This window comes from Cervus elaphus, chromosome 11, assembly GCF_910594005.1.
Source record: "Cervus elaphus chromosome 11, mCerEla1.1, whole genome shotgun sequence".
Taxonomy (NCBI): domain Eukaryota; kingdom Metazoa; phylum Chordata; class Mammalia; order Artiodactyla; family Cervidae; genus Cervus; species Cervus elaphus.
The window spans coordinates 3,111,602-3,133,200 of NC_057825.1; the positions used below are offsets into that span (position 1 = coordinate 3,111,602).

Genomic DNA, 21,599 nt, shown 5'->3' on the forward strand with positions numbered 1-21,599 from the left:
CCAGGGGATCTTCCCGACACAGGGGTCAAACTTGCATCTCAGGTCTCCTGCATTGGCAGGCGGGTTCTTTACCATTAGCGCCACCTGGGAACTGTGCAACACGGCAAAATAAATAAATGAATAAAGTATGCATTTCAGTGGCGTTCAGTACACTCACAAGACTGTGGAACCAGCATGTCTGTCTAGTTCCAGGTTCTCACCACCCCGGACAGAACCCCCGTAGGCATTAAACAGGCCCCCCCTCCCCCCCCCAGCCCCGCGTGCTCTCATCTGCTCTCTGTCTACACGCGCGGACTCGCGCCGCTCGCCTCGCCCGCCTGGCTTCTTTCGCTCGGGGTGCGTGTCCGTGCGTCCCTCCTCTGGGCGCTCGCTGGACTCGACCTGCCTGAGAATGTCAGGGAGTGGTTGCTGGCGGCACCAGCATCGTCATCCCGGTACGGCCTTGGATGGAAGCCCAGAGGAGGTGGGTGTCAGGGGTGGGGGATGTCCGGAAGGCTCCCTGGAAGAGGCGGCGCTCACTCCTGGGTCTGCGTGGCCAGCCATGGGGCCCCCTTGAGTGGGACCTGGCGCGTCCAGGGATACTTGTTAAGGCAGGGTGGCGTAACTTCAGGTTCAGGGGACGAGCGCATGGAGCTCCACGCCCGGCACCCCACCTGCCTGCTCGGGGCGTCAGGAACGCGAGGGGCCGCGGGCATTTAGTGAGCGCTCAGTAGGTGCTGGGGCGGGGCGGGCAGGGCAGACGCACGCCTGGCTCCTTGTTTGAGAACCAGACTCCAGGGCAGACGCCTTCGCCTGCTGCAGCGCGAGGCTGGCGCTGTGGGAATACCCCGCCCGGGTGCCCCAGGGCCCGCCACGGCCTCCTGGAGGGAGTCCACTGTGGATACTCGGGCAGATGGGCTGGGGACAGGTCAGCAGGAAGAGGGGCAGCTGGGGGGCAAGTCTGAGACCTGAGCCCCTACCCCCGCCGTCTGCCTGCTTCCCGGCCTCTCCCTGGCCTGGGACCACATCTCTCCTGAACCCTCGGGGCTCATCTCGGAGTTGGCGGGGGTACCCTTGGTGGGAGGCACCCCGCCTGGTGTGAGAGGGCGGGAGGTCGGGGGCCTGGCCCCTCGCTCTTAGCCACAAGCCGCTCCCCTCCAGGTGGCCCCCGGGGCTCAGGGCGGCTCCGTGTCTCCTGCAGGGTACCAGGGCTCCTGCAGTGCTAGCGTCTGGACGCCTGCTCGGCCCTGGTGGGGCGGCACGAGAGGGTCCCCCCATCACAGGTGGGGGGCAGCTCTCTGCGCATCCCCGAGACACGTGGGACTCTGGGAACAGAACGCCCTCCCCCGGGTTTCACCGCTGAGTGGTCCCTTCTGGCTGGGACTCTCCTCCCCACCTGCACCCCCACTGCCCCTGGGATGGAAGCATTCTGGGAAAGGGGGCCTTGACCTCGCCGTCCACTCCCCCCCGAGGCTGGGGGCAGGGGTCATCATCATCCCGGCATCCACATGTTCAAGTGAATTAGGTTAATCGTTGCCTGTTCCCTTTCTGACACCGGGCTGCTGCTCTGCGTGGGCGCCCGTCGGGTGGCGTGTGGCCGCCTCCAAGGGCCCGGCCTCCCCTTCCACGCAGCGCCCGCCCCCTCTGTGGCTCAGGCCCCCCCAGGACGCCCAGCGCCTTGCTGCGCTGTCTCGGGCTCTCCTGGGTGGGGGCTGGGGACGGCCTCTGGAGGTCTGACTTGAGCCTTCTGCACCTGAGCTGCTCCGTTTCCTGGAAGGTGCGTCTGGGGTCCTGGTTCCCAGCAAGCCTTGGTGGGGGCGGGGGGTGCCCTGGGGAGGCCGCGCTTCCAACGCCCACGTGGCAGTTCCCAAACGCGAGAGGCACTCCGCCAGCCTGCCAGGCCCTGCCAGCCTCGACCTGAGCCCTCCTGGGACAAGTGGGTCATCGGGCTTGGGTGTCCTTCGTGTGTCTCTGAAGTGCTTGAATCGGTTGCTCTTCTCCGCTGGGTAAACGGTCCCTCGTCCCTCTGTGGACACTGCTGATGTGCTGAGCAAACTCTTTGCCCTGCAGGCGGCACGAAAGGCCAGCCTCACCCAGCCCGGCCGAGGCCTGGGGCAGGCAGGCCCCACGTCGTCATGTCGGCCTTAGGGTCAGGGCAGCGGGCCGGGAGAGGGGCTGGGGTCTGAGCCACACCGCACAAGGGACAGGCTGCTGGAGGCTGGGCAGGCACTCGGGGTGAGACGTGGGCACCACGCTGGCCCTCCTCCAGGGACCCTGCCGGCCTCCTGCTTCCTTCGCCCTTGGTTGTGGGTCAGCCGAGCCGCCGGCCTACTCCCCGAGCCCAGGAGGCCTGCTGGACGGGCAGCTGGGTCTCGGCAGCTCACCGCGGGTCCACCGGGGGATGTGTGTGAGAGGAGGTGGGCGGTTGCCCCTGGAATGCTCTGTCGGTGCCCCTCCCGCAGGGACCCGGGGTTCGGGGACCTGCCTCCCACCGTTTCCTCTCGGTTTCGGTTGTTGGTAAGCGGAAACTACACGGTTACTGGAAATGACAGGTCTGGGGGAGAAGCCAGAGTTTTGAGTGTATGTGTTTTTCCCTGAAAGCCCTTCAGTACGAGAGATGCTGAGCTAAGGCCGGGCTGAGGCGGGGCCGGGGGTGGGGGCTGCTGGCCATACTTCCGCCCCCGGGGCCTCCGCCTCCCCTCCAACCACGGGAGGGAGGGGAGGTGACTACCTCTGGGCCTTCCGGGTCAGCCTGAGGGTCTCCACTGCGCTCGCCAGGCTGGTTCCGGCTCCCAGGGGTGGCCCCACAGGGTGGGGCTCCCCTCACTTCCCCCTTTGGGGCTCAGGATGAGGGTGGCCTCGGGCCTGATTGAGAGCCAGACGGGGGAGGCCAGGCAGGGCTGTGTGTCCCGGTGTCCGCGGCGGCAGGGGCCTCAGGCTGTGACAACTTCCACCCCGGGCGTCCAGGGCCCAGGCCCCGCGCAGCTCGGCGCTCTGGCAGGAATCTGGCACCTAGCCTGGGTAGGGGCTGGGCCCAGCGGAGCCCATCCAGGTTTCTGGAAGGCCTGGCCTCCAGGTCACAGGCAGGCACGGTCCACGTCGGCTGCCCGGCCCTGTTCCGGCCCGCTGCCCCTGCCAGGCTGGGAGAGCGCTGTCCTGCACGGCACAGGCCGTGGTGGGCTGTGTGACTGCGGCTGCTCGTCCACCCCTCTGAGCTCCCCCGTAAACACTAACACACGTGGGTCCCGATGGGACATAGCGTGGCTTCACTCCGCACGCGGGCCTGTTCGCAGTGCTCCCAGGCCTCGTCCAGAAGGCTCTCCAGAGACCAGCCCAGCCCAGGATTTGGGTGACATCATGGAAGGGCGCTGGTGGCTCAGACGGTAAAGCATCTGCCTACAGTGCGGGAGACCCGGGTTCGATCCCTGGGCTGGGAAGATCCCCTGGAGAAGGAAATGACAACCCACTCCAGTGCTCTTGCCTGAAAAATCCCATGGACGGAGGAGCGTGGTAAGCTACAGTCCATGGGGTCGAAAAGTGGGGGACACGACTGAGCGACTTCACTTTCACTTTCATGGAAGGGCGCAAAGTCGTGGCCAGCCCAAGAACCCGCTTTCCCCGCGGGGAAGAGTCTCCCCCCAGCCCAGACGGGCCTAGGCTCACACCAGCGGGCCTGGTCTGCCCGGGTCTCCCCAGGCTGTGACAGCGTGGGTCTGTCTCAGCAGGTCCACGCCGGCCTGGGTGCGGCTGCCAGGATTGTGTCTCCTGGTGTCTGCCATGGTCCCGTGCCTCGGTGACTGTGCTGGGCCCAGCGTGGGGGCCAGGGCGGCTACGGGCTTGTGGGCAAGCCTGGGGACACGGGGCCCGGTGGTCCGCCTCGGGCAGGGGTTGGAACTGGGCAGGTGGTGAGCCGAGCTGGGAGAGGCGTCCAGGGAGGGGGTCTCACAGGAGCCTCACCAGGGCCCGGCTCTCCGCTGGTCCGCCCAGCGGCCAGCGGCTGTGGGCTCCGTCCTTCCTCTCTGTCCCTAGGGCCAGACAGACAGGAAGGAAGGCCACGTGAGCCCTTGTGGCTGAGGGTGGTGACAGGTGTCCGGCGCTGGTTGGGACCCCTCCTGCCACACAGAAGGGGTGCGAGGAAGCCGGGGCCCAGGGCAGCCCCACCCCGCTGGCTGGGAGCGCCCCGATTCCCAGGCTTCTCACCCAGACAGTGTCCCCACCTCCAGCCCAGGGTTTTGAGTTTCAGCTGATCTTGTGGCATTGTAAGAACGCATTGTCTGCTCCAGCCCTCCCGGTCTAGGAGATCAGGCGGTCAGGCGAGAAACCCAGGCCGCCGGGGTGGGGGAGGGGGGAGAAGGAACGGGGTGCGGAGGGCCCACACCCCCTCCTCCACCCAGGGAGCTCCCTCTGGCCCTCCAGCTGCCTCCAGGGGGCCACTGTGCTCTGAGTGCCCCCCACCCCTGACCCCGAGTGCCTGGCGTCTGGCCACCACTGGGGACAGCAGAGGTTAAGAGCTGCATTCAAACTCAGGGGCACAGCCTGCCAGAGCCCTGGTTTTCTCATCTGTACGATGGGCCAGTGTCCCTGCCGGGCCGTTTTGAGAAAGAGATGTGATAAAGCTGGCGGGGCCTGAGTACAGGTCTGGGAGCGGGGCGGGGCGTCCTCGGTGTCTTCCTTCTGGGGCCTGTGTCGGGGGTCGGGGGTCCTCAGTGTCCTCCCGTGCTGCATTCTCAGCCGGAGAATGGGAACAAGCGGGGCTGCCCCGAGCGTCCACTCCAGTCGGCAGGAGAGGACGGAGTGCCCCCGGGCAGGCCTCCCTCTCCCCACACCACCGCACGGCTGAGCAGAGGCGGGCACTTGCAGGATCGTTTCTGGCTTTGGCTCGGATCTCAGTCTGCGGTTGCTGACTTAATTAATCGAGTTTTGGATTAAGCGGGCCTCCCCCCCATGGCGCGGGCCGCACGCGCATCGATCCCTTCATTGTCTCTAGTGTCTGGGGGCACGGGTCCGGCTCTGTCTTGTGGGGAACAGAGCCCCCCGGCAGCTGTGGGGGGGCTCCCTGGCCTCCCAGAAGTGGGGCTGCAGGCTCGACCACGTGGGTCTCGGGGCTGTTGGGGTGAGCCCTGGGTAAGGACACCCGTTCCCACCTTTGTCCAGCGCCTGGCTCCATCTCTGGGGGTGATGGTTGGGGAATTAAGCCAGCAGAGCAGGGCCGCGGGAGTGGGGGGCGGCAGGCTTTTTTCCCCCGGGCTCTCGGGACAGCGCGTTGGCTGTGCCTCTTGCAGTGTCCTGAGGGGCCGGCCAAGCAGCATTGTGCCCTCCCGTGGGTGGGCCTAGGTCGTTCTCTGCCCACTGCAGCTGGGCCATCTCCGGGAAGCCGCTTGACCTCTGCCTTTCCGTCCCTTCAGACGGGCAGCCACTTCCCACGTCGAGGGTGGGGCAGCTCTGAGCACCGCGGGGACGGGGGGGGAGGTGGCGAGCCGAAAGCATTGTTTTCCCCGCAGTGGGAAAGGTGGCTTCCCGGAGGACCACTTCCGTCCACATACAACACAAAGGGCTTCCCCGCGCTCCTGCACTTCCTCTTTCCAGCCTATTCTAAACCATCCAGAGGTGCAACTTGGGGGAAAAAAGGCAGACAAAGAGCCCGGAACGTGGGGAGCAGCTGCTGGGCCCAGCGGCTCCACAGCCCGCCCCGCCTGGACCCCCTTCCTCCTCTGCGACCACTGCCTGTTCTCCACTGAGGGTCAGCTGCTGTTGGGGGTTAGGGTCTGTCTGCCTCAGACCTGGATGGTCCTTTTCTGGGGTCCCCCGCCCCTCTGCAGCCCTGGCTGCCGCTCGCCTCCGCCCTGAAATCTTGGGAGCCAGGGCAGCATGCTCCCCATGCAGCTCTGAGCCGCCCCAGCCCAGCGGCCGTGCAGGCTGGAAGCAGACCGCAGCTCAGCCAGGCCCCAGGCGCCGGCCGGGTCCCTGCAGTCACTCTCTGGGGCAGTTGGGGCTGCAGGTGATGGGGTGCTGTCTCACACTGTGGCCTCCAAACCTGTGCAGGGCTGGCCAGGCTCCGGGCTGCCCTGGGCACACCCTGCCTGAAGCAGAAAGGGGCCGAGACAGGAGAGAGGGCAGAGGGTCATCATCCAGGTGCCCTTGGGCACGGCAGAATCATGGCTCAGGCAGCGGTCTGGACCAAGGATGCTGAGGGTTTGAGAGAAACCTGGAGCCCCTGCCCACTGCAGCTCTTCACCCTGGGAGCCGTAGGAGTCCTCAGGCACCCCTGGCTTTTGCGTCTCCCAGGGGCTCTGTTCCTCACAGCTGAGCTGTCTTGGTGGTGCCCAGTGAGGAAGGGCCCCAGGATGGATGGGCATGGTGGGGGGGGCACAGTGGGGGACGCAGCAGAGGCCACTGAGCACCACCCCAGTCACTGCGCACCCCACACCTGTGTGAACACAGCATCCTGGCAGGTGTGATTCCCCACTGGGATTTGGGGCCCTTGGACCAGCCTCTGCCCAGAGGGGCTCAGGACCCCTGCCAAGCCTTGTCCGGGAGCACAGGTGGAGTCCTTGAACCCGCCCCTCTGAGGGCGGAGCTGGGGGCTCAGAGTCTGTCCGGTGCACCCCCCTCCTGGCCTCATCTTCCTGTTCCATAAGGGGGCAGGAGCCTCCTCCGCCCATTCTGCAGGTGGCCCCAGTCGCTTGGGCTGGGCTGGGGGTCTGAGAACCTCCCGGTCAAACTGCCCCGAGGTGGACGGGCCTGCCTGCCTGGCGCTGGGCCTTAGTGATCTTTGTTTAGCATCCTGGACCACCTCTGGGGAGGAGGGGGGTACCCTGACGAGCCATCCGTTTTCCCTGGCCCCCCTCTTCGCAGCTCCAGTGACACTGTGTTTGTTGGAGGGTCCTGGGCAGAAAGCCTATGAGCGGAGGCAGTGCTGGTATGGGGAGGGTCTTCTAGCAGGCACCCTGCTGCAGGCAGAGCTGGGGCCGGCCGTGTGGGGTGGGAGGGGCCTTCGGCTGTGGCGGGTAGGACCCCAGGCCCTGACTCAGCCCCCCTGGCGGTACGGGCTGCAGAGCCGTCCCTGTCTGCATTGGATGGCATGGTCCCTGCCCACTTTTGGGGCACAGGCCCCAGGCCTGCAGACGTGGCCTCCAGCCACAGGTTACCGGCTCTTGCGCTGCTATCCCAGGCCCCAGGCAGCAGGGTCAGGTGGGGCCCTCGGGCCGGGGAGCCCTGCGCCCCCCACGGTTTTCCTTAAGAAGGTGCATGGGCCCTGGTGGCGCCACCGTGTCCCTGGGGACGCATCGGTGAACTGCGTGCGGATCAAACCCAGCAGTGCCGGCTAGAGTGAGAGCCCACTGCGCCCCAGAGGACCAGGCCGTGTCTGCACCGGGCCTCCTGTGCCCTGATCTCCCGACGCGCGTGAAACGCAGGCCCGGCAGGCAGTGCCTGTCTGCGCTGCAGAGCCCCCAGTTCTTCTGACAGACCGTCTCGCCCATCCGTCAGTGGTGCCCCCAGCACGCCTCTCCCCTGGGGCGCTTCTGTCCGGCCTGCAGAAGGAGGGGGGCGGCACACCCCCCGACGACCCCCGTCCACACCCCCACCCAGCCAGGGCCCTGCGCTCACCCAGCTCTGCCCCGCTCAGCCGCAGACGCCTTGAGGGCAGAACCGAGTGAGTCCTTCCTCCTCGCTGAGTCCCGCCTTGGAGCTGCGGGGAGGAGGGAGCTGTCATCTCTCCCCTGGGGGTGGCAGATGGCCCACTTAACTCAGAAAGGAAAACAGCACCATTTAGCATTAGTCCCGGGTGAAGGGGGTGAAAGGTCGAGGCAGCATCTGCCTCCGGACGCTTCTGGGGCTGCATTTCTATGGAGCGGCGCTGGGGGGTGGGGGGAGGAGCCGCACGGAGGAAACACCGAGGGAGGCCCCGACGAGCTCCGAGCCTGGCGGGTGGGCGGGCTGCAGGCCCAGCAGCTGTTTGGCGCTGCTGCCCCCCACCCCGGGTGCCACCTCTCTGCTGCTCTGATTCTGGAGCCCCCAGCCCCACCTGACCCTCAGCTGGTGCTGGCCGTGGTGGGCGAGGACAGGTCACCCCGCCAGGCTATGTGTGGGCCGGAGGGAAGGCGAGTGGAGGAGGAGACACCGGGGGACTGCCTTCCAGAGGGGAGCAAGGAAGGGGAAGCCGCCACGGGCCCCCGGGTGCCGGGAGCTGAGTGGCATGGTGCACGGGGTGGTTCTCGTCCAGCCTCAGGGCCCCCAACGGCCCCTGGCCTGGAATCCCGAGGCAGGTGTCGGTTGCGACTTTCCCCTCCAAGCACGGGCCCCTGTCCCCGCCAGGCACTTAGGCCGACCTGCCAGGACAGGTGTCCAGGACCGAATGGCTACCAGCCCCACAGGCCCTCCACCTTCTCAGGGAAGTGCGGGTGCCATGGGCACCTCCCCAGGAAACCCCAGCACTGCAGCCAGGGTGGGGTGCAGGTGGGGACATGTCTAGGCAAGGGGGGCATGGCCGGAGGCCGCCCAGAGCAGGGACAGGCCTCTGTGACGGGCTGTAAGGCTCCTCCACCCTGCCTCCCTGACCCCCCAAGCCGAGACCCTGCCGGCCTGGCCCGGGGCGTCCTCCGCAGAGCTGAGCCAGGCCCTGGCTGTACCGAGCACCACCCCCCACCCCCAGAGCACCTGCCTCAGCGGCACCCTCCCCCCACCGGAGGCTGCCCCTCCCCCGGCTGGGGTGCTCATGGTGGACTGCGGCCAGGCCCGGCCCTGGAGCCGGCCCGCATGGGCAGCGTGCCTTCACAGCAGCGTCCGCCAGGCCTGGGCGGGAGCAGGGAGGACAATGGGCCCCCTCAGCCGCTGCTTCCCCCCACGGAGGAGCCTCCCTGGCTCCTGCCCCGCCTCCCGCCCGCTGGGGCTGGCAGCCGCCGCTGCGCCGGCCAGGAGCAGCTGCCGCCCGCGTCCCTGGCCATAGGCGCACCTGCTCCCCCGCCGCCCTTTGTCCCTGCTGCCTGATTTACTGGGCGCGCTTTCCCTCTCGCTGGCCCAGCGTAATTCATGCAGCCTCCCTGGCCGGGATGCTTTCGGTCCAGGTGGATTCCCCCACAGTCCTCTGCGTTAGGCTCCCCATTCAGGACGGGCTTGGGGGGTGGGGGTTCAGGGACACACTGCCCCATGGCTGGAGGGTGTAGCCTTGTGCACCCCGGTGTGCCCTTTCTGGTCCACTTGGGAACGCTGCTGAACCGGACCAGTGATGGAGGCGGAGCCCACACGGAGGACGCGCTGGGCAGCCTTGCGTGCATCTCCCCCAGGCCATGGGGCAGGCCTGCCTGGTCTCACCCACCTGGGTGGGCTTCCCACGCCTTGGAGCTGGGCGTGGACAGGGCGGGCGGGCTCCCACCCCCCACCCCGCTTTGATGACCAAGCGTCCTCTGTCCAGCTCCCACTTTCTGCCTGCTCTTCAGTAGCTGGGAAAGAAAAAGAGCCTTTTCTCCAACAGGGAGCGGTGGCCAGCTCCTGCCTGACAATGGAAGGCATTGAGAGGTGGGGGAGGTGCTACCTCCCGGGTCTCCCCTCCCCTCCAGGGCTCTGGGTTCCCAGTGCCACTCGGGCCAGGACAGGCGGCCTGTAACTGGATCCACGCTCAGTGGGGGCCACACCACGTTCCCCGCGCTCCAGGGTATGGCCCTGCCAGAGCCCAAGATGCCAGAGTGCCAGGCGCACAGTGGGGGTGTCCTGGGGTCTGTGCCCCCAGAGAGGAGCCAGCCACACCCGTCCTCCTCCCCTTCCCTGAGTGGGCTGGGCAGGAGCCGCGGCCCAGGCCTGAGTTACCTCCCCTGCACCCCTCCCAGAAAGGCAGCTGGTTTTCTTTAAGCCAGTTGGTTTGGGACTTTTGGCTTCAGGCGACAGATGGTGGTCCGGAGTGGCCATTTTGCGTCCTCCCCGCCCGCCCTGCCCAAGCCACAGCCTCAGATGAAAGCCCCGGCTTCTCACGGACGCCCCCCGCCAACCCCAGAGTGGAGGCTGCCCCCGCCCCCCTCTCCCCGTGCAGCTTTGGGCAGGCGGGGAGGGAGGGGGCCCCGGCGGGCTGGCATTTGTCAGGGCAAGGGGTCCCAGAGTGAAGGCCTGAACCCCACGCAGCAGCCCCTCCTGGGAGGTCTTGGGAAGGTGGGGTGGTCGGAGCCCAGGAGGGCCCTGTCTTCCCCCAAGGTCCCCAAGGCTTCTGGCTGTCCAGCAGGGGGAGGAGGCCCCGCCCACCGGGGCCAGGGGAGGGGGGGAGTGGCTGCGGGCCCAGCTTCAGGGCCGCCTTCCCAGGCTGCTGCCTGCCGCGTTCCACCCCAGAGGCTCTGCTGCTGGGAAGAGGGAGGCCTGGCTGGTCCCAGAGCCTCTCCTGGGCTTTCCCTCGAGTGCAAGGCCATGAGGTGATCCTGGGGGCAGGGTACCTCCCCGCCTCGAGAAGCTGAGGCAACAGGTGGCCACGGGCGGCCCCAGGGCAGGGGCAGCAGGTGCTGATCCCTTCCCGGCGGCGGGCAGCGCCCAGGACCGGGCCTGGGGGCGGGGGAGGCAGGGCGCCCCCCACTCCTGACTCACCTGCCGCCGTCTCAGCCCGGGGCAGGGCCTGCCGGAGCGGCGGTCCTTCTGGCCCCTGCTTTCTCCAGCTGTGCAGTGGGCTGGGCTTCTTTTGTGAAGCCTTCACCCCCAAAAGGGAGACTCCATGTCCGGGCACCGTGTGTGGGTGAGGGTGGAGCGCTGAGCAGCGCAGTCTTGTTGCATCAGACTCCCGACAAAGAAATCCACATCGGAGGCAACACGGGGAGCCTGGCCACGTGGCGTCTGCACTCCTTTCCCTGTTTGCTGTCGTATTCATACTGAAAGAAGAAGAATCTGTGAACTCTTTTATTACCCAAATAACGCACACTCGTTACAGAAAAGCTGGCGAGAAAGAGTAGGCAGGTACCCGAAACGAAAGGTTTCACAGAACACCATTCCCTTCCACGGAGAACGGCTGGGTCTGGCCCATGTGGCCCCTTCTCGGTGGCTCGTGGGTGCAGACAGACGCCTCCATGGCTTCTGAAGCTGATGCTAGGGCCCGCCAAACTTTCTGCTCCAATTAACATAATCACTGTTTTTATGGACATGAAATCCCCTTGATGTAAAAGTAACCACTTTAAAGCGGAGAGCTCAGAGGCACTTGGCACCCTGGTGATATTGGGCAACGACTCTCACTCTGGTCCCAGAACCTCCCTGAGCCCTTTGAGAGGGCCACTGCCCAGGAGGGGACCCCGCCATCGATGGCAGGGCTGGTGGCGGGCTGTCTGGGGAGCGGGCGCTCACCACCCTGGTGTCTGCCACAGCTGCAGCGGGGCCTTCGCGGGCCAGCAATGCCAGGCCCCCAACCCCTGCCTCAGCGCCCCCTGCAAGAACGGCGGGACATGCCACACGGTGGAACGAGACGGCCTGGTGGACTACACCTGCAGCTGCCGCCTGGGCTTCTCGGGGCCACTCTGCCTGACGCCCCGAGACCACGCCTGCCTCGCCAGCCCCTGCCTCAACGGCGGCACCTGTGACCTGCTCACGCTGGCCGAGTACAAGTGCCTCTGCCCCCCAGGCTGGTCAGGTGAGGACCCCGGCGAGGGGCGGGGATGGGGTGACTGGTGCCGGGCCCCTTTCCGCATGGCGTGGAGGCTCCTGGACTGGGCTCGGCTGTGGGGGTCAGCGATCCAGAAACTGCCCAGAGTCCCCACCCAGGGATCCCCATGCCGCTTTCCAGCTCTGGAGGTGTCAGTTTCCGGCTCGAGGGCACCCCCCTCCGCAGCCTCTGTGAGAAAAGGGGAGGCTCCCCCGGCCCCCGCAGGAGCCGTGGTGTCACTGCTGGCTCAGGAGGGACGCAGTCTGGGTCAGCTCCCGAGGGGCCCCGGCCTTCTGTGCCTGCCGCGATGGTCACTCAGCCCCTAAGCGGTCGGGGTCCCCTGGCGGTGAGGAGCTGATGCCACTGGGCCCATGCCCGGCTCACCCCTTGTCTGGGTGTGGACACTGCCCCCGGCTCGCAGGAACCAGGGAAGCCGGCTGACCACCACCCCCGCCTCCCCCACCAGGGAAGACATGCCAGCAGGCTGACCCCTGCGCCTCAAACCCGTGTGCCAACGGAGGCCAGTGCCTGCCCTTCGAGGCGTCGTATATCTGCCACTGCCCAGCCGGCTTCCACGGCCCCACGTGCAGGCAGGACGTCAACGAGTGCAGCCAGAGCCCCGGGCTCTGCCACCACGGCGGCACCTGCCTCAACGAGGTCGGCTCCTACCGCTGTGTCTGCCGCCCCACCCACACCGGCCCCCACTGCGAGCTGCCCTACGTGCCCTGCAGCCCCTCCCCCTGCCAGAACGGGGGCACCTGCCGCCCCACGGGGGACACCACCCACGAGTGCGCCTGCCTGCCAGGTACTGCCCGCCGGAAGTGTGCAGGGGGCGGGGAGCCGGGCAGGCTAGGTCTGGGGGCGTGCCCTGAGCCCGGGTGGTTGGAGTGCAGCCCTGGGGGTGGTGCAGGGCTGGCTCTGGGATGGGGGCACCCACCCACCAAGTGCCGGCCCGGGACGGGTCTGCTGTGACCCCCGAGTGCTCCTCCCCTGTGCCGGGGACCCTGCCGCCCCCAGGGAGGGCCTGAGCATTCCGTCCACTCCGAGGTCACTCTGCTCTCCTCGCCCCCTGCTCTGAGTGTCCCGGGCCGTGGACGCTGGCCTCCTTCAGGCCTCTCGGGAGGCCCCTTATCCCGAGGTCCCCGGGACCACGTGCACGCTGCAGAACTCTCCCCCGCTGCAGGGAGCACCCCTGCTGGTGCCGCCTGCGGGGCTTCCCCTGGTTCCTGGAGGTGGGGCCGGGGCGGGGCCGGGCCTCACGCATGCCCCTTCCCCCAGTGGTGGCCCTTTCTCCTGGCCTCTTCCATCGCCCACTGCTGGGGCAGGAGTGACAGGTGGGCCCCGCCCTCCCCATCCCCCCAGCAGCTCCACCGTTCCTGTTGCGTGTCCCAGACTTTCCACTGTAGTCTTCATCTGAGTCGGTTTTGCTGCTGCTGATCTAAAAATACTAATAATGACGAAGAGGTTCGAAAACCTCCAGTCTGTCACTTGCACAGGGCGGAGTTAGGCAGGAACTGGGAAGGGGAGGGTGTTCTGGGGTGGGGCACTGAGGAGGTAGGGTTGGTGGGGTTTGGGTGCTGGGGAGGGGAGGGCCCAGGGTCCGGCTGACCCAGGACTGACCCAAAGGTCGCCCCGGCCCCCACACGGCCCTTGGCCCAGCCCGGCCCTCGCAAAGAGGAAGTGCTCTTCCCGCCCGCGAGCCCCGGGCCTGTCGCCTCTGCGTGCAGACGCCAGGCCTGTGCATTTCCGGTCCCTGGTGCTCCCCTCGCCACCTGCCCGCCCCGGCACTACCCGCTGCCCGGCTGGGCTGCGTGGCTGTTTCGGAGTCTGGGTTCAGATGCCTTCCGGGGGGGAGCCGCTGTGGGGCCCCTAGCCTGCGACCTTGCATCTGGCCCCGTGGGCCAGGAGGGGCTGTGGTGTGGGCTGGGGGGGTGGTGGGCAGCGCGGGGGCCTGGCAGAGGGGGCCGCAGACGTGGAGCAGGTGGGCTGAGGCCGGGGAGAGGCGGCGCTTTAGGCCCGCCGCACACAGGAGGGACTGGAGTGTGGGCACCAGGCTCCAGTGGGGGGGGCCTCCAAGGGAGGGGCAGGAGGGGGTCCAAAGACACCCTGGGAGGGGCATTAATTAGTAACCGGCTGCAGATTTGGCTATTGCCAGACGCACCTTTCTGGGTTGATTATTGAACCAGCGGGAGTCGAACGGATTAATAGCTAACTGGATGTGGAGGTGGTACCGCGGAGGTTGGCCCGGCTGGGAGGGGCTGGGGGGCCCCCACCCTGCCCGCACCTCTGCTGCTGGGAAGTGGGGGGGTGCCGCACCCACACACACCCCCACACCCCCGACTGCCTGCCAGGGTCCTGCTGTCTCCCTGCTCCAGTTCCCTGCGTGGGAACTGGCCCAGCGCTGCCCTTGTCAGATGGGGCACCCACGGCCACACGTGGGGGTGTGCAGAGAATGCCGAGCACAGGGCTGGGCCCGCAGGCGTTGCCCAGGCACAGAGGCCACGGCACATACGTCTTCTCCGACAGAACCCCGGGGAGCCTATGATCGTGGGTCTCCATCTGTTCAGCTGGCCTTTTACAAAATGATTGCTTAGGAATGTGCTGACCGTGGGCTCTGGAGTGTGGAACCCAGTCGCAGGAGTAAGGAGAGCAGGGTGTGGGGCAGGGACCCCGAGGGCTCCAAGGCGGTGGGCATCACAGGGCAGGCCGTGGAGAGCAGCTCTCCGCCCAGAGCAGGGTGACCTGGGTTGAGCCAGGAAGGTGCCGGCGCCCAGTGCAAGCGTGACCGGACGGGTGAGGGCCCAGCCCTGCAAGGAGGCCTGACTGGGCTGCTGGCCCCTGCTGCAGGCTTCACTGGCCAGAACTGCGAGGAAAACATTGACGACTGCCCGGGGAACAATTGCAAGAACGGAGGCGCCTGTGTGGACGGCGTGAACACCTACAACTGCCGCTGCCCCCCGGAGTGGACAGGTGCATACACCGGGCAGCCCGGGTGGGCACCTCTGCCGCTGGAGTCTGCCCCCGTGGGGGGCAGGCAGGAGGGAGCTGAGATCTGAGACGGGAAGGATGCTTGACCTGTGGCTGACCTGCCCCCCGCCAGGGTCTGAGGCCCCCCCCCAACCCCCTGGAGCAGCACAGACGCGGGTGGCACCAGTAGGTCTGTGTGGGCCATTTGGAGCCTGGCCCCGGGCTGGCCTGCCACAATCAGGTCCCCAGTGTGAGCCCAGCTTGCTGGCCAGGACACAGGGGTGCTGGCCAGTAGGATGCGGGCTCTGCCCACAGGTGAGCATGGACCCCGGCACACCTGTGCCCGCAAAGTAGCCAGGCAAGAGCCCCCTGGCGCCAGGGGCACAGGGGAGAGGCTGACTCTGGCTGGCGGGGGTGGAGGAAGTCAGGAAGACTTCTGGTGGAGGTGAGGGCCTAGGCTTGGCGGAGGGGGCTGGAGGCACCGCCCGGCCCGACCGTCCCGGCCCGCCGCAGGTCAGTACTGCACGGAGGACGTGGACGAGTGCCAGCTCATGCCCAACGCCTGCCAGAATGGCGGGACCTGCCACAACACCCACGGTGACTACAACTGCGTGTGCGTCAACGGCTGGACGGGTGAGGACTGCAGCGAGAACATCGACGACTGCGCCAGCGCCTCCTGCTTCCAGGGCGCCACCTGCCACGACCGTGTGGCCTCCTTCTACTGCGAGTGTCCCCACGGCCGCACGGGTGAGCGCCCAGCCCGCCGCCAGGCGGAGGGCCCTTGGGGGCCAGGCCTGGGGGGGGGGCCTCGCACCACAGCTTTGTAAGGGGGAGCCCCAGAAGGGGCCTCCTGGAGTGAAGCGGGCAGTCGTGAGCCTCCTGGAGTAGCTCCGGCATCGTAGGGCCCTCCTCAGGGTCCCTGGCTGTGTCATGGTGGGGGGGCGGGCCTGGGGAGCCAGGCGGGGGCGGACACCAGCTGTGGGCAGTCCGCGTTCCCAGCCGGGGGGGAGTGGGGACAGTGCCTCCGCTGACCCCACGGCCGTGCCCAGGTCTGCTGTGCCACCTGAATGACGCCTGCATCAGCAACCCCTGCAACGAGGGCTCCAACTGCGACACCAACCCCGTCAACGGCAAGGCCATCTGCACCTGCCCCTCGGGGTACACGGGGCCGGCCTGCAGCCAGGATGTGGACGAGTGCTCGCTGGGTACGGGCAGCCAGGGTGCTGGGGGACCTGCTGGAAATAGTCCGACGCGGGGAGGCGGGTCTGATGGGGGAGGCGGGCACACCCCCGACTGTTCCAGAAGCCAGCGTTCCCAGAGCAGCCCCTTACCCGTGCCACGTCTACCCCCACCCCCCACCGCCAGGCGCCAACCCCTGTGAGCACGCGGGCAAGTGCATCAACACGCTGGGCTCGTTCGAGTGCCAGTGTCTGCAGGGCTACACCGGCCCGCGCTGCGAGATCGACGTCAACGAGTGTGTGTCGAACCCGTGTCAGAACGATGCCACCTGCCTGGACCAGATCGGGGAGTTCCAGTGTATCTGCATGCCCGGTAGGCAGCCAGCCGCCCGCCCAACCCTGGGGGTGGGGAAGCCGCGTCGCCCGCCCAGGCCGCAGCCCCCCAACAGTTATCTGGGGAGATTTGAGCTAGGTCTCTGGGGCGCGGCGGAGAGCAGGCCAGCGCTGGGCAGCTGGGAGCACGTGTGGAGGGGACAGGGCATTGCCGACCACCCCGCTCCCGCCAGGCTACGAGGGCGTGCACTGCGAGGTGAACACGGATGAGTGCGCCAGCAGCCCCTGCCTGCAGAACGGCCGCTGCCTGGACAAGATCAATGAGTTCGTGTGCGAGTGCCCCACGGGTGAGACTGGGCCCCGCTCCTGCGTCGAGGCCGGGTCAGGCCCCCCCGGGGGGGGGGCGAAGGAGGCGTGAGAGCCTCACCTCCCGAGTGTGGGGAGGCGGGGTGGGTTGGTTTTCAGCCCCCAGTGGACAAAGCTGGGCTGGGCAGGGTCCTGGCCCCCACCTCGCTGAGGAGCCCGGGGCCTGGAGACCCTCCTTCCTGCTGTTGTATCCCGGCAGGAGGAGGGCCAGCCTGCCGTGCCCTCCTGCCTCTGCCAGCGGCAGTGGATGTGATGGCCGGGAGGGCCTCTGGAGCCTGTGGGGGCCCCGAGTCTATTGCAGGGAAGGGCTGGGGGACACCAGGCCAGGGGAGGTGTTGGGGGTCAGAGCCCTGGACCTCCTGAGATGCAAATCAACTGTCCCAGATGCCGAGCCGGGAACCGCATTCTCAGCCTAGCCCGGCTGTAGCCATGGCAACCGTCCATCTTGGGCTGAGCCCCCTCTGAGGGGGCAGGGCACGAGGGCTAGGACCTCAGGGGTGGGCGCTGAAAGAGGGCGAGGAAAGGATACGGGCGTTTGCCCAGCCCTGGCCGAAGCACTCTTGGGGGGCCCTCCCAGGTGGCCCCCGCCCCCCGACCTTGGCCAGCCCGGGCTTGGCTGTGGTGCTGTTGTGCCTCTGGCGTCTGACCGCCGTCCCCTCCCCGGCCGCAGGCTTCACCGGGCACTTATGCCAGTATGATGTGGACGAGTGTGCGAGCACGCCCTGCAAGAACGGCGCTAAGTGCCTGGACGGGCCCAACACCTACACCTGCGTGTGCACGGAAGGTGCGGGGCCACGAGCCCAGGCAGAGCGGAGGGGCAGAAGCGGGCGGGTGGGGTCCAGGGAAGCGGGGGTGGTCGGAGACTGAGGCTGGGAAGGTGACCCCTCAGTGTGGAGCCAGGGGGCCAAGAGCAGGGTGAGTCTCGGACCCCAGGCAGTTGGGTGGGGGCTGCTCCAGACATCCACAGGCTTCCCCGGTGGGAACAAGAGGACCCTGGGTCTGGTTGGTGGCGTCCTGGACAGCTGGAAACCCAGGGAGTGGCCCCTCATTCCTGCAGGCTACACGGGGCCCCACTGCGAGGTGGACATCGACGAGTGTGACCCCGACCCTTGCCACTACGGGTCCTGCAAGGACGGCGTGGCCACCTTCACCTGCCTGTGCCAGCCGGGCTACACGGGCCACCACTGCGAGACCAACATCAACGAGTGCTACAGCCAGCCCTGCCGCCACGGGGGCACCTGCCAGGACCGCGACAACTCCTACCTCTGCTTCTGCCTCAAGGGGACCACAGGTGCCTGGCGCCCCTGATGTGGTGGGGGGGCGGTGGAGCTGCAGATGAGGGAGCAGGAGCGCGTGAACGCCTCTGGTCTCCCACCCCCAGGACCCAACTGCGAGATCAACCTGGACGACTGCGCGAGCAACCCCTGCGACTCCGGCACGTGTCTGGACAAGATTGACGGCTACGAGTGTGCGTGTGAGCCGGGGTACACAGGTGAGCTGCCCAGGATGCGGGGCCTGCAGGGCTCTGCCCTCCTGCCCTCGTCAGGGCCTTGATTCAGGGGCTGAAGCTGCGCTCGCAGGTCAGCTTCTCGGGACTGTGAGGGCCCAGCTATCGGGCCAGCAGCCTTGGCCGCTGGCGGCAGAAGCTCTGGAAGGGCTGGGGAGGGGGGTGTCTGGCTGATGCTGCGATGGGTGTCCTTGAGCCTGGCGTGCCAGGCTGGAGCCAGGCTCCCACTGCACGTGCTGCCCTCTGCCCTGAGCGTGTTCAGCTTGGGCCCTGGGCTGGGTCCTGGGAGCAGAGCTCATGTTGGTGAGAGTCTGCACCTCGGGAGGGCCTGGGATGGAGCGGGGCGGGGCTCACGGAGAGGGAGACTGAGGCTCGAGGGCTGGGACCCCGACCCCTCTCCCACTCCTGGTGTCTGAGCTGCCGGGCCGCCCGCAGGGAGCATGTGTAACATCAACATTGATGAGTGCGCAGACAGCCCCTGCCACAACGGGGGCACCTGCGAGGACGGCATCAACGGCTTCACCTGCCGCTGCCCCGAGGGCTACCACGACCCCACCTGCCTGTCCGAGGTCAACGAGTGCAGCAGCAATCCCTGCATCCACGGGGCCTGCCGCGACAGCCTCAACGGGTGCGTCCTCGGAGCCCCGGGTTGGGGCGGGGCGAGGGGGGAGCCAGCGGGTCCTGGGCAGAGCGGGTGGGTGCGCCCCCAGGACGGGTCTGCCGTGGGGGCCCTGAAGGGTGCCGTGCGCGGGTGCTCGCTCGGCTCCTGGTCTGAGCCCAGTGCTGCCCTCGGCTCCGAGTGCGCCTGGGGAACGCGTCTGCGCCGAGGCAGCAGACCAGAGGTGAAATCTCTGAGATCTGTGAGAGTGGAAGGGCAGTCTCGGGTCGTGTCCGAGCCCCTTTGGGCCACAGCTCAGTCGGTAAAGAATCTGCCTGCAATGCAGGAGACCCAGGTTTGATTCCTGGGTCAGGAAGATCCCCTGGAGAAGGAAATGGCAATCCACTCCAGGATTCTTGCCTGGGAAATCCCACGGACAGAGGAGCCTGGCGGACCACAGTCCATGGGGCTGCGAGAGTCGGACACGACTTAGCGACTGAACCACCACTGAGCTTCCGTAAGGAGGCTGCTAAGGTCATCCGAGGCTGAGGCTGGGGGCCGGGGCCTTCAGTCCCACCCTGACGGCCGAGGCCGGGAGAGGGGCTGCAGGGCAAGTTAATCACCAACGGCCAGTGATTTATTCAGTCACGCCTGTGTGAGGAAACCTCCATAAAAAGGCCAAGTGCGAGAGTTCAGAGAGCTTCCGGGTTGGAGAACAGGTGCTGGGATGGGGCGGGGACCAGCTCTGAACCTTTCCCATCCCTGGCCCCGTACGTCTCTTCCATCAGGCTGTTCAAAGTTTCCCTGCTTATAGTAAACCATTTATCTAGTAAGTCAAACAATTTTTCTGAGTTTCTTGAGCCGTTTCTGCAAATTTCAAAGGAAGAGGTCTGGTTCCTGGCTGTTTGGTCAGAAGTAGAGGTGACAACTTGGGGCTTGGGGTTAGTGTCTGACCTGGGGCCAGTCTAACCCAGTCTGCGCTGACTCCAGACAGTGCCAGGACTGGGTTGCAGGACACCCCACTGGTGTGGGAACCCCGCCCATATATGGGGTGCCAGAATATTAGAATGTAGAGAGGCTGACTTTTAGTTTCTGACACCCACTACGTACCTGGCATTGGCTCTGTCTAAATGGAGTGATGGACATGGATGGGGTGATGGACATGGCAGGGACCACATGCCCTCATTTTGCAGAGAGAGTGTAAGCAGCCTGTTGAGGGTCATGCAGCGAGTGAACAGTGGATGGTCTCCTGACCACTGCTCTGAACTGGGCACTGTCCCAAACCCTTACCACTGTCTTAGTCAAGGCGGGCTATTTAAAGTCGTTTAAAGGACTCCAAGGGTCAGAGTGGACCAGTGTCTCCATCTAATCAGGTCGTAGGACAGTGGCAGAGTCTGGGGTGCTCCCAGCCTAGGCCCCGCCCTCTCTGGCCACACCTGAGCTGCCGTGTGGTCGCCTCTGCAGGTACAAGTGTGACTGTGACCCCGGGTGGAGCGGGGCCAACTGTGACGTCAACAACGACGAGTGTGAGTCGAACCCGTGCGTCAACGGGGGCACCTGCAAGGACATGACCAGTGGCTACGTGTGCGCCTGCCGGGAGGGCTTCAGTGGTGAGTGGGACGGGGGGCTCCTGGTCCCAGAGCAGGCCCTGGGCGCAGCGCGGAGCCCAAGCACAGGTCAGCGGTTGAGACTGCTGGTGGCTCCTGGACCCGCTGGTGTGGGCTCCAAGGCCCCAGGCTCAGAGCAGGGCTTTTCCTCCACACCAGTCAGAACTTGGCCGCAGCACCCGGGGTGACGGCCACACTGACCGCGTTTCCTCTCTCTCCAGGCCCCAACTGCCAGACCAACATCAACGAGTGCGCATCCAACCCGTGTCTCAACCAGGGCACGTGTATCGATGACGTGGCAGGGTACAAATGCAACTGCCTCTTGCCCTACACAGGTATGGGCGGGGCCTGGGTGTGGGCGGGGCCTGGAGGGCAGGGGCGGGGCCTGAGGGCAGGGGCGGGGCCTCAGCAGGTGGCGCAGGTGGCTGAGGAGCGAGGCGGCCTTCCTGGGCTGGCCTTGTCTGCATCCCTCTGCAGGCATCCCAGAGGCCCTGCTCTGTACTCCGAGCCTTAGGCCTGGCAGTGTTAGGGCCTCGCCCTGCAGGTGTCTTTGCTCACAAAGTAACCAGGTGCCTGGGAGAAAGTTTGAGCACAACTAAGTCCCTACTTGGGGGACCTGCCCAGGAGGTGGCCCCCTTGGCGGCGGAGCTGGGCCTGGGCTGTCAGCCTCCCCGCCTGCCGTTCAGACTGCCCTCCCCATCGCTGGCCAGGCCTGAGGGAGTCCTTTGATGGCGGGCCCTCTTTGTGTGGGTAAACAAGGAACCCTGTGTTCCCGCTGAGAGTGGCGGGAGACTGGTCCCTGGAGTCTCAGCTGCCGCCATTGGCCCGGCCGCGGGAGGCGGGATGTGGGTCCCCTCCTAAGGAGAGATTTGCCAAGTGTTAAAAAATGGAAGTCACGACCGCTCAGGCCACCAGGCCCCCCGGGGATGGGGCAGGGGGTGCTGCCATTAGGGACGGTCCTGAGAGGCCCCCATCGGCAGGGGCGGGGCCCCTGACTGTGGTTCTCACGACATCGGCGGCCTGTGGCCTGAGCAGTGTTTTCTTTGACCGAAGCTGGGGACCTGGACTTTCTCTCCTCCACCGGTTAGGAAACGCCCCCAGCCCCGGTGGCCGCCCAGGGCGCACCCGAGTCCCTTTCGAACGCGCTGCCACCGGGGCTGGCGGCTGGCGGGGAGGAGCCGGCCTGTGCTGACCCGCTTCCCGTCCGCCTGCTTCCTGCTTCCCGCTGCACAATTGTCGGAAACCCTGGCGAATTTCCTGCCGGCTGGGGTCACTGTGGAAACCGATAGAATGAAAGGCCCTGGACGGTCACCCCCGCGGGCTGGGGAGATAATGGGCGGCTGGGAAGATAACGCTTCCTCGCGGGCTCGGAACACGGCCCCGTGGGCCGTAAACAGGAAACCCCGCGTTGGGCTCTCAGGGAGGAGAAGTCACCCGGTGTGCCGGGGTCCAGGCAGACTCC

The 21,599-nt window shown here is 66.8% G+C and overlaps 1 protein-coding gene across 1 annotated transcript in view; it reads left to right on the plus strand.

Moving 5' to 3' along the window:
- The window catches only part of NOTCH1 (notch receptor 1), a 45,317-nt gene that overhangs the window by 7,476 nt on the left and 16,242 nt on the right, over positions 1–21,599 (plus strand). The window contains exons 3-15 of the mRNA XM_043916357.1: positions 11,307–11,569; positions 12,048–12,386; positions 14,429–14,551; positions 15,062–15,295; positions 15,598–15,753; positions 15,914–16,099; positions 16,293–16,406; positions 17,096–17,209; positions 17,483–17,716; positions 17,807–17,917; positions 18,368–18,560; positions 19,995–20,140; positions 20,359–20,472. Coding sequence (XP_043772292.1) covers positions 11,307–11,569; positions 12,048–12,386; positions 14,429–14,551; positions 15,062–15,295; positions 15,598–15,753; positions 15,914–16,099; positions 16,293–16,406; positions 17,096–17,209; positions 17,483–17,716; positions 17,807–17,917; positions 18,368–18,560; positions 19,995–20,140; positions 20,359–20,472 — 2,327 coding nt within the window. The remainder of the gene's footprint in view (positions 1–11,306; positions 11,570–12,047; positions 12,387–14,428; positions 14,552–15,061; positions 15,296–15,597; positions 15,754–15,913; positions 16,100–16,292; positions 16,407–17,095; positions 17,210–17,482; positions 17,717–17,806; positions 17,918–18,367; positions 18,561–19,994; positions 20,141–20,358; positions 20,473–21,599) is intronic.